The sequence below is a fragment of the Archocentrus centrarchus genome, chromosome 2, assembly GCF_007364275.1.
Source record: "Archocentrus centrarchus isolate MPI-CPG fArcCen1 chromosome 2, fArcCen1, whole genome shotgun sequence".
Lineage (NCBI taxonomy): Eukaryota > Metazoa > Chordata > Actinopteri > Cichliformes > Cichlidae > Archocentrus > Archocentrus centrarchus.
This window is the reverse complement of record NC_044347.1, coordinates 13,666,798-13,678,441: the sequence shown is the minus strand read 5'-3', so window position 1 is coordinate 13,678,441 and position 11,644 is coordinate 13,666,798. Positions and strand designations below refer to the sequence as shown.

At 41.4% G+C, this 11,644-nt stretch overlaps 1 protein-coding gene across 1 annotated transcript; it reads left to right on the top strand.

The window, feature by feature from the left end:
* The first annotated feature begins 1,491 nt into the window (after positions 1-1,491).
* On the top strand, positions 1,492-11,644 carry LOC115796974 (L-rhamnose-binding lectin SML-like). The gene is made up of 9 exons (XM_030753473.1): positions 1,492-1,564; positions 1,773-1,805; positions 1,893-1,943; positions 8,970-9,105; positions 10,490-10,596; positions 10,688-10,732; positions 10,823-10,955; positions 11,201-11,304; positions 11,570-11,644. The coding sequence occupies exons 1-9, from the start codon at positions 1,540-1,542 to the stop codon at positions 11,575-11,577; spliced, it is 642 nt and encodes a 213-aa protein (XP_030609333.1). The 5' UTR covers positions 1,492-1,539; the 3' UTR covers positions 11,578-11,644.

Below are 11,644 nucleotides of genomic sequence, written 5' to 3'. Positions count from 1 at the left end.
CCATGATACACACTATCCAACATGTGGAGGTATTGAGCAGAGGCATTCATGTATAGTGGGAGATGGTGGAAGGGGTAGGGGTGGCACAAGGTTTGAATATAACCAGGAGCATGATGCACACAGGTTTGAAGCATAGCTAGCACTTAACACAAGAACAGGAACAAGAACAAGAAGAGTTTATTGCCATTATACGTCAAGACATATAAAGATTATGTTCCAAAACACCCATCTAAGAAATACGAACAACAAAACAAACAAGGGAGACCTGTCTGAGGTCATGCAGCTGTTATACAGGCGCTACCTTTACCAAGCAGGAGAGAAAGCAAACAATACAATAGTTAGGTTAAAAAAATTAATCTCATACTGTGCTCATTATGAGCACCTTATGAGGTTCCAAAAGAAACACCTCAGCAAAAGCATATAGTACATTTAAAACATGGGATAGCAACATGGTGGGGGTGCCAACAGATATGAGGGGGTCAGGGCATTATGGAGCCAGGACCTCGCTCCCCGCCTAAACAGTTTGCTGATAGTGATGGACGTGCATCAGCGGTCTTGGGACACCATATCCCACTTCACACAAATCACAGAAGAGAGGGGAGGGGGGAAGAGCATCTGCTGACACATCGACGCGAACGGATACGATTACCGGCCTCAAGGCTGGCTGAGGGAGCCGAATTCCTGATAATGCAAATGTTTTGGAACAGACTGCCTTGTTATTTTTCTTGGCAGCCTTCAGTTTTTCTGGTACACTCTCAGTAAATCCAGTTGTCCAAATTGCACGGTTACCTTCCTCGACGTGCAGACCCGTACCCTTATCTCCAGATCTAATCCTTTTCACCTGTGAGCACATTTGCAGCTGGACTGCGAGCATCCAGCTTGTGGCTCAGGTGCAACAGGTGCTGAGTTTTAAAGATAAATGTAAGTAGTCATGACAGACTGAAGAAAGGAGAGCATTTGCGTTCCCTTTGGTATAGTTGAATTCATATTTATTTTTAGATTTCACTAAACAAAGTGCTACTTGCCTTACGTGCTCTGACCAAATGCCACTGGTGTCTGGTATTTGTAGCTCTGTTACATTCATGTCTCCCAGTTGTGGCAAAAGATACAAGACATTAAGTACACACACTAGTGCAGCACAGGCTTGTTCCCACTACAGTTCATTTAGAATCATGGATTTCTTTAATAACATCGTTTTTCTTAACCTAACTTTAACATCAGGAGAACTTACAAATCAAATAACTTTAACCTTTAAATTCTGCTAATATTGGCAATGATCATAATGGAGCAATTAAATTGAGTAGAAGTGCACATATTTGACAAATATGGATACAAGTGATAAGTTTAAACAGTATCATAAAATTTTCTCATCATGTGTAAAATGACCAAACTTCTGGGGTTTGTGTTTGGCCACGTGTGTGGACCTTTATCCAGATCAAAGTTTACTTAGCATGATAAGAAGAGGCTGTCCTTCATCCAAATGGACAAATACTGAGTGAGTCTGCTGCAACCATCATTCTCACTGGGTCCTCTGAAACTATGCTCTACTTCAGCAGCGCGCTCTGTGAGTATGCTGATCAGTTCAGATCTTTCTTATTAATGCTGTTTTATTACTAAATAATGTCTTAGTGGTTTAATGTAGAGAGAAGGATAGATGACAGAATTTTATTTATTTAAGACCAACATAGAGTGAAATGCTGTCTATGTTTCATCTCAAACTTGGTATATCTTTAGTTACATTGTAACATGCCACATTGCTTTTATTTTTCCAGTGCTGGCGGCAGCCTGTCTGTTCGTTAGCACAGGTAAATATGTTTGTGTCTACAAGCATACTTACATTTTCACTTGCATGTCTTTGTGTTAAACCAATGCTTCCTTTCGTTGTTTTAAAGGTGCACACAAAGCTACCACATGTGGGAACCATGTTCACCGTCTGAGCTGTGGTAAGACTCCCACAGCTGTTCAGAATAGAACAGAACTTTATTGTCGTCATGCATAGAACGAAATTAATCATTATACATATAATTCCATTCAGAACAGCCATCCAAGATGACAGACAAGACTAACATAGGGGAGATGGTGTCTGCAGCCTCTGCCACAAAGGGTGCTGCCATCTCAATCATCCCAGGAAGAAAGAAAACAGACACTCAGTAGCCAAGCCAAGTTTATTTATAAAGCACTTTAAAAACAGCAACCACTGACCAAAGTGCTGTACATAAAACACAATTGGACAAGAGAAAATTAAAAAAGATAAAAGATTTAAAAATTTACACACAAATAAACAACTATACAATGCATAATTTATCCTAACAATAAATTAATAAAATACACACCAATAAAACAACTATAAAATGCATAATTTAACCTAACAATAAATCAATAACATAATACACACAAATAAAACCAATACTAAAAAGCATAATTTATCCTAGAAATAAATAAAATACAAATTTCAATAGACAGCCGCTCCTATTAATCAAAGGCCAAACGAAACAAGTGGGTCTTAAGAGCAGACTTAAACGTGGCCAGTGAAGAGGCCTGTTTAATCTCTATTGGCAAAGTGTTCCAGAGTTTTGGACCTGCCACAGCAAAGGCTCTGTCTCCTCTGAGCCTCCGCTGTGTCCTCGGCACATCCAGAAAATGCCGATCAGCTGATCTGAGTGACCGGGAAGGGGTATGTACGTGCAGCAACTCGGAAAGATAAGGTGGGCCAAGGCCATGAAGTGACTTAAAAACAAATAAAAGGATTTTAAAATGAACTCTAAAATACACGGGCAGCCAGTGCAGTGAGGATAAAACAAGGGTAATATGCTCTCTCTTTCGTGATCCCGTGCAGCAGCATTTTGAACCAGTTGCAGACGGGCTAGAGCAGACTGGCTAACACCAACATATAAAGCATTGCAGTAATCCAGTCTAGTGGTAATAAAAGCATGGATCACAACTTCAAAATGCTTCTTCGATAGTATATTTTTTATTTTTGCCAGCTGCCTCAAATGAAAGAAGCTAGATCTCACCACTGCACTGATCTGATCCTCCAATTTAAAATTCTCGTCCATAATAAAACCCAAATTTGTGACAGATGGCTTTACATATTGTGATAATGACCCCATCACCTCAAGGTTCACAAGATGGCGCCTGTGTTTGGCCTCGCCGTCGGTCGATCAGCTGTTGCTTTTGTTTTTATTTTGATGTTGATATGCTTTCCGGTCTACGATGGTCTTGCAGCCCGTTGGGTGTATGATCGACAGGCTTTGTTGAACATCCGCACTTATATGGGGAACCATGATGCTCCTTTTTTGTGTCTTGGTGGTGCAGCCTCTTATTCGCCTCCATTTACCCCGCTAACCAAAGCGGCTGGTGCCGGTCAGCACTGCCGGTGCCTCGGTGGACGTAGGCGGAGGAAGAGGGGATGTAGAGCCGGAGTCCAGGTGAGACTGCGGTTGTTCTGGAAGCGGGGAATTGCTGGAAAATATCGACCCTCCTTTATGTTTAGCCTGACGTCTCCTGGTGCCTGGAGTTATGATTCTTTTCCACTTCTGAACGTACGCGGGAGGACATGTTGTCTTCGCCAAGTTTTTCCGGACTCTCCTGCGGCTGTGGTAGCCTCTCCGGTGGTGAGTGAACTTTATAGGCACAGTGGATCAACTTCACGAGTCCTGCGCTCCTTACCCCGGCTGTCTTCAGTAGGGTCTCCAGCTTCAACTCCTCTCAGGATGGCGCTCATGAATGTGCGCTCCGTTTCAAATAAGTCTTTTATTTTGAATGACTATATTCTGTCCAAGGATTTGGATTTCCTGTTTCTGACTGAAACCTGGCAGAGGGAGATGGATCACACTCCGCTTATAGAACTGTGTCCTACTAAATACAGATTCTTCAGCTCCCCTCGCTCGTCAGGACGCGGTGGAGGACTGGCTGCAATTTTTAAGAGCAGCTTTATGTGCCGTGGGGTGAGCTCGGAAACTTTTTCATCTTTTGAGTCGCAGATCTTAAAGGTTGGAAGAGATAATTCATTTTATTGTGTTTTAATCTACCGTCCACCTGGCCCAGGGACATCCTTCTTGAAGGAATTTAGTGACTTTTTGTCCTCCACATTGAAACTAGCAAGACTCCTTATTATTGGAGATTTTAACTTTCACGTTGATGATACTTCAGATAAACATGCTGAAAAATTTATCAATCTGATGGAATCTTTTAATCTGACCCAACATGTGTCTTGCCCTACACATAACAAAGGACATGTTTTAGATCTTGTTTTTACTCTTGGTTTAAATATTGATTCTCTTTATTCTGAAGATATTTTTATTTCTGATCATGTTTGTGTTCTTTTTAATTTGTCTCTTAATTTTGATTATCTATCTGTGCCTCATGTGTTTTGTTCACGCATTTTCAATCACCTTTCTGCAGATAAATTTACTGCTGCTTTTAATCATGAGGAGGTTTCTACTTCAAATGATGTAAATCTTTTAGTAGACTCTTTTAACCATCAGTGTCTCTCTATTTTAGATAGAATAGCTCCTTTTAAAATGAGGAAGGCCACTTTTAGCAAATCCTCCCCTTGGATGAACGACAATATTCACTTTTTGAAACGTAGCTGTCGGAAAGTGGAGCGTCTATGGAAATCAACAAAGCTCCAAGTCCACCTAATTCACTTAAAGGAACTTATATTTTCTTTTAATAACATGGTGAAGGATGCAAGAGCTGCTTATTTCTCTCGGCTGATTTCTAACAGTAGACGAAATCCAAAAATGCTATTTGACACAATCAAACGGATTGTTACACCTGCTTCTCCTACTTCACCCATTCAGTCTAATGAAGACTGTGAAAACTTTTTATCCTTTTTTATTGGTAAAGTTAACAATATTAGAGCAAACATAAATCCCTCTGTATCTTCTTCTGCCTTACTTCCCACTCGGCCTTCAATCCTGGAGAACTTTTCACCAATATCATTAAAAGATCTCCTAAGTGTGGTTGATAGCATGAAACCCTCCTCTAGCTCCATTGATGTTTTACCGACATTTTTATTTAAGAAAATTTTTTGCACCATTGGGCCATGTGTGTTAACAATAATTAACAGGTCACTGGTTACTGGCTCTGTCCCCCGATATTTTAAACAAGCTGTTATTCATCCCCTATTGAAAAAACCTAATGCTGATCCTTCACTTCCTCAAAGTTTTAGACCAATTTCAAAGCTTTCTTTTGTATCAAAAGTCTTAGAAAAAGTTGTGGTCAAACAGCTAAATGTTATGTTAGCTAAATATAACATACTCGATAAGTTTCAGTCTGGATTTCGTAACCTGCACTCCACTGAAACTGCTCTCCTAAGAGTCTCTAACGATATTCTAATGAAAAGGGATGCAGGTGAATACTCTGTTCTTGTACTCCTGGACTTATCGGCAGCATTTGACACAGTAGATCACAACATTTTAATTGATAGGTTAAGGACATGGGTGGGCATCTCTGGATCAGCCTTAGATTGGTTCCGCTCTTACCTCTCAGACAGAAGCTTCTCAGTGGCTGCTGATAGTTTTACATCCTCATCTGCTGCTCTGTCCTGTGGTGTGCCCCAAGGCTCTGTGTTGGGTCCTATCTTGTTCACTTTGTATTTACTACCTCTCAGAGACATTTTGGGCGCATTTAAAGAGGTCTCATATCATTGTTACGCTGATGATATTCAGCTGTATATCTCCTTTTCTCCACAGAATGTTAAAAAACTATCTATTCTTCAGAACTGTGTTGAGGCTGTAAGGAACTGGATGGCTGCTAACTACCTTTCACTTAATACCGGGAAAACTGAAGTTCTTGTCTGTGCACCCGATAGCTTTGTTCCCACTGTGATAAACAATCTTGGTTTTTTATCATCAATGGTTCAGTCAAATGTTCGAAACCTAGGAGTTACATTTGACCAAGCTCTTAGCTTTGAGAAACATGTTAATAGCCTTGTGCGATCCTGCTTTTTTCATTTGCGAAATATTGCCCGCCTCAGTCGAATGGTGTCCAAGCCGGAATTGGAAATTATTGTTCATGCTTTTGTCTCCTCTCGGTTGGACTACTGTAATTCTTTATACATTGGTCTCAGCAAATCGTCTTTGAATCGCCTCCAGTTGGTCCAAAATGCTGCTGCCAGGCTACTTAAAGGATCCTCTAAGTGGTCTCATGTGACACCTATCTTGTCATCTCTGCACTGGCTTCCCATAAAGTTCAGATCCCAGTTTAAGATCTTGGTGATGACTTTCAGAGCTCTGCATGGTCAAATGCCTGAATACATTAGTGAGCTCTTACACCCATACATAACGCACAGACTGCTGAGGTCTTCTGACCAAAATCTGTTGGTGGTTCCTCGCTCTAGGCTAAAAACTAAGGGAGACTGTGCTTTCGAGGTTGCAGCTCCTAAATTGTGGAATGCACTACCATCACACCTGAGATCTGTGGACTCTATTGAATCATTTAAAGAACAGCTCAAGACTCATTTGTACAGGCTTGCTTTTAACTAGTGGTTTGTGTGTGTTTTATTGTGTATTATTGTTTTCTTTTAAATGCTGTAAAGCACTTTGTGATTTTATCTAGAAAAGTGCTATATAAATAAAATTTTACTTTACTTTACTTTACGTCCACGGGGGAAGATCCACCTGGGACACTATGGCCAAAAACAACCACCTCTGTCTTTTTCTCATTAAAACTCAAGAAATTTAGAGCCATCCATGTTTTAATATCATCAAGACACTTAAACAGGGTCTGTAAAGAGTGGGTTTCCTTGCGTTTCAAAGGCATATAAATCTGAGTATCATCAGCATAGCAATGGAAAGCAATTTTATGCTTTCTAAGAATGCTTCCGAGGGGGAGCAAATACAATGAAAATAACAGAGGTCCTAAAATTGATCCCTGTGGTACTCCACATGTTAACGGAACAGAGGATGATTCAAACTCATTTAGATTTATGCAGAAAGACCTTTGGGTCAAGTAAGACTTAAGCCACTTCAAAACAGTGCCATGAAAACCAGCACAGTGCTCTAAACGAGAAATTAAAATATCATGGTCCACTGTGTCAAAAGCAGCCGTTAAATCTAAAAGCATTAAAATCACATGATCTCCTGTATCTGTAGTCAAAAGAATGTCATTAAACACCCTCAACAATACAGATTCTGTACTGTGGAGAGGTTTAAAACCAGATTGAAAGATCTCAAGAATATTATTTTTATCTAAAAAGGCTTTCAACTGGTTATAGACAACTTTCTCAAGTATTTTAGATAAAAAAAGGCAGTTTAGAAATAGGCCTAAAATTAGATAACACAGTGGGGTCCAATCCAGGTTTTTTGATCAGTGGTTGAATTGAGGCATGTTTAAAAGATTTAGGAACAATGCCTAAGGATAAACTATTGTTGATAAGAGCCAGGACTAGCGGGCCTAAGGCAGCAATAGCCTCTTTAAAAAGTCGGGGTGGAATGGTATCTTTAGGAGATCCTGAGGGCTTCAGATGACTAACAGTCTCATACAGCAAAGACAACGTAATCGGCTCAAACTGGTACAAGGCAGTCGAGCAAGGAACCGAGACTGAAGGGTCAAAAGTTGGAGGTGATATGAGGGCCCTAACATTGTTTACTTTATCCACAAAGAACCTACAGAATTCCTCACATACCTCAGGTGAAGGCTCAATACCTGTATTCTGGGGGGCATTTAAAACTTTATCAATAGTATTAAATAAAATACGAGGCTTGTGGCAATTTGACAAAATTATCCTTGATAGGTGCTCTCGTTTGGCATGTTTCACAACTACCTGGTAGTGATGCCAACAGTCTCTTAACATTTGAAAAGACACCTGTAATCTGTCTTTTTTCCATTTCTTTCCGACAATCTCGTCTGGCAGCACGAGTTGTGTCATTTAACCAAGTAGGGTGGTTAGGTTAAAAAAATTCATCTGGTACTGTGCTCATATTGAGGGTTAGGGCATTATGGAGACAGATCCCAGCTCCCAGCCAAAGCAGTTCACTGATAATGATGGATGTTTGTCAGCAGCCCTGGTACGCCAGATCCAGCTCACACAAATCACAGAGAGGGTTGCGGTGAAGAGCATCTGTCATACATAGTCCCGGAGAGATATGATTACCAGCCTCAAGGCTGGCTAGGGAGTCGAATTCCTGATAATGCAGATGTTGTTTTGGAACAGGCTGCTTGTTAATTTTCAACAGCCTTCAGTTTACTGGGGACCCACTCAGTAAATCCAATAATCCAAATTCTTCAGTTACCATCCTCACTATGCAGAACTGTACATTATCTCCAGATCTAATCCCTTTTGCCTGCAAGCACGTTCTCAGCTGGACTATGCATCCAGCTTACGGCTCAGGTCCAACAGGCTCTGAGTCTGAGTCTGTTAGGCTCTGCACAGCCCATCCATCTGGTAGATCAGGTATCCTCCAAGCCCAGACAGAAGAGAACCCGTTACCAAAAAGCCGAATATGTATACGTCTTCCACGTCCTGAACCGCCAGCGCTGAGAGACACACAGATCTCCACGAGCTCCAGGAATTGAAGACGTATCCAACGGGGTCTGTTCCACTCGGACACGCGGGCTCCCCTTTCCCCGATCTCACAGTGGAGAAAATACGATCAGTGATGTCGAATTAGAACATTTGCACGGCGTTAATGATGTACCCTCTTTTTAGGTCAAATTAATTACCCATTCGTATTGCGACAAGAAACATGACCTATGCTACAGGTCACAAGTTGTATACCCTAAGGTAATTTGGCTGTAGCTCAGGAAGTCAAATAGTCAATACAAGACACAAAATACCGTAAGACCAGTGGTGTTCGATGGCTGCTGGATTCTAGTGTGAAGTTCTTGTTACTTCAAACCAGAACTGTCCAGTGTTAATCTCAGCAACTACAGTCTGGTCAGTGAGAGTTTAGAAAACAAATGAACTGACATGTTGGCTGAGCTTTGAATCCGTATTTGTTTCTGACTGTGGTGTCCAACAGAAACTGGAGTGATAATTGTGCAGAACTCCTTGTACGGACGTGCAGACCGTGTGACATGCGCCGGAGGAAAAACTGCAGAGGAGATCGCTAACACTGCATGCTCTCTGGAAGGTGCTGATGACATCATTAATACAAGGTAGACATCTTGAATAAGCCTGCCTGTGTGTCTTGTGGGAATGTCATGAAACAGATGGACTTTTGGGCTAATTTTTATAGTGTCTAATTCGGCAGTCGGGCTACTGTGGGGCTGACTCAAACTCTCCTCCTCAGCTAACAGTTCTGGTAAAAGGTAGAGTTCATCAGCAGCTAGGTCAGGGAGATCAGTCCAATACAGGTCAGAAGAAGACAGGACGGCAGGGGCGTAGAGCATCTATTTACAAAACATCCTGGAGAAGAATGAGATAAGCGGCAGTCCAAGGCTGCCAGGGAGCCAAATTTCTGATTCTATGACTTGTTTTGGGTACCGACAGGCACCCTCTCTATTTTTAAGACTAAGCTTAAAACTTTCCTTTTTGATCGAGCTTATAGTTAGGGCTGGATCAGGTGACCCTGAACCACCCCTTAGTTATGCTCCTATAGGCCTAGGATGCTGGGGGGTTCCCATAATGCACTGTTTCTTTTCATTCACCTTATTTACTTTGTTTATACTCCGCTTTGCATTTAATCATTAATTGTTATTAATCTCTGACTCTCTTCCACAGTGTGTCTTTCGTCCTGTCTTTCACCCCCAACTGGTCGCAGCAGATGACTGCCCCTCCCTGAACCTGGTTCTGCTGGAGGTTTCTTCCTGTTAAAAGGGAGTTTCTCCTTCCCACTGTCGCCAAGTGCTGCTCATAGGGGGTCGTTTTAACTGTTGGTTTTTCTCTGTATTACTGTAGGGTCTTTAACCCGCAATACAAAGCACCTCGAGGCGACTGTTTGTTGTGATTTGGCGCTATACAAATAAAATTGAATTGAATTGAACTGAATTGAATTGAACTGAATACAGACTGTACTGATTAATTTGTTGACAGCCTTTAGTCTTTCTGGCACCTGTCTGTGGCGAAAAAAATCCAATTCATCTGAATCTTCTTGGCTTGGTCCTTAGCCGTGCAGAACAAATATGTCTCCGAGATCTAATCCCTCCGAATCAGCTCCAGATATACTGAGTCTCAGTTTGAGTCTGTACCTTACTGCATTCCCGTCATAAGCAGCCTTACCAATGTAAAACAAGCAAACAGGGACAATGCTCAGAATGTGACTTAGGGCATTAACTGCAAGCAGGTCTGTTATATCTTTGTTCATTATGCTTCGACACACCAAATCAACAGAAGAAATCCAGTGGCAGATGGCAAAGCTCATGTCTATATATATATATATATATATATATATTTTTTTTTTTTTTTTTAAATATATATATATATTTTTTTTCATATTCGTTATTGTTGCTATCACAGGGTGAAGAGAGAAGCAAACAGTCCTATGCCATAACTGTAAACTGGGATTTCTCATGGTGCTGAGCACTCTGTCTATTTCTGCAGGTGTAATGGCAAGAAGGTGTGCGAGGTAACCCCAGCTATCTTTACTACAGACCCCTGCAGGGACACATTTAAGTATCTGGAGACCAGCTACTCCTGTGTGCCAGCAAGTGAGTCACATGTCTGCTTTAAACAGTGAAACATGGCTTCAGTTAAGCTTGACAAATGTTCTAGCTAATCTGGTTCCTGTTACTTTGACAGTTCACCTCATAGCATGCGAGCATTCTCTGGCACATCTGCAATGCGGTAAACTCACACATGATGTGACACATTTAAAAAGAAGTCTCCTGCTTTTCCAAGCATTATTCTCACATAAGGTTATTCTCTCTTTGATAGATGCGGGGCAAATTATACATGTTTACCATGCTGATTTTGGACGGCAGGATCCAAACATATGCTCCTTCAGACGGGATAGCGCACAGCTCCAAAATGTCATGTGTTCACGTCCCACTAACAAAGTTGCTGAAAGGTACAGTGCCGTCCTCTTTGCATATCTTCCCCCTCGCCCTTCAACCAGTCTTCACATATGGCTGCCCCTCGCTGAGCCTGGTTCTGCCAAAGGAAAACAAAATCCCTTTTTAAACCTCTGGTCCTGTCCATCCTCTCATCTAATGTCATTGGGTGTCACTGGGTGTTGCATCTGTACCGTCTCTCACATAAGGTTTTGAGCATTTGTTCCAATGCACATGCACTCACATTGTTCTGCATCTACAGGTGTAATGGGAGTAACAGCTGTAGCATTCAAGCAGAATGCTCAGTGCTTGGAAATGCTTGTCCCAACACCTACAAGTACCTGGAGCTGACCTACACCTGTCAGCGTAAGTACCTCAAAGGAGAAAGTCACACAGTGTGTGATACAAGGAGAGGAAATAAATGATATTGACACACAGCTGCTCAAACATTCATTGAAGTTAGCAATAAAATGCTGCAGCCCTGAATTGTAGAGAAATGGTAATGCATTCACTTGATTGTATGAATTTCATTTATTCTTGATTTCAATTGTAAGAGAATATAAAAAGCAGCTGAACAGCTGATACTGTTACATACTCCCTCTGACCTCATGTGTTTTATGTTGTTTTGCAGAAGCTTAACAGGTTCTTCAGAGGACTACATATACTGTAATGACAGTATCTGACAGAATAAAACCTGAAACAAGAA

Excerpts from the sequence above, each read along its gene's own strand:
- LOC115796974 (XM_030753473.1), top strand. The coding sequence starts at position 1,540 with ATGCTCTACTTCAGCAGCGCGCTCT. Across the intron at positions 1,944-8,969 it reads TGTTCACCGTCTGAGCTGTG|AAACTGGAGTGATAATTGTG; the intron begins GTAAGACTCCCA and ends GGTGTCCAACAG. Across the intron at positions 10,956-11,200 it reads ACTAACAAAGTTGCTGAAAG|GTGTAATGGGAGTAACAGCT; the intron begins GTACAGTGCCGT and ends CTGCATCTACAG.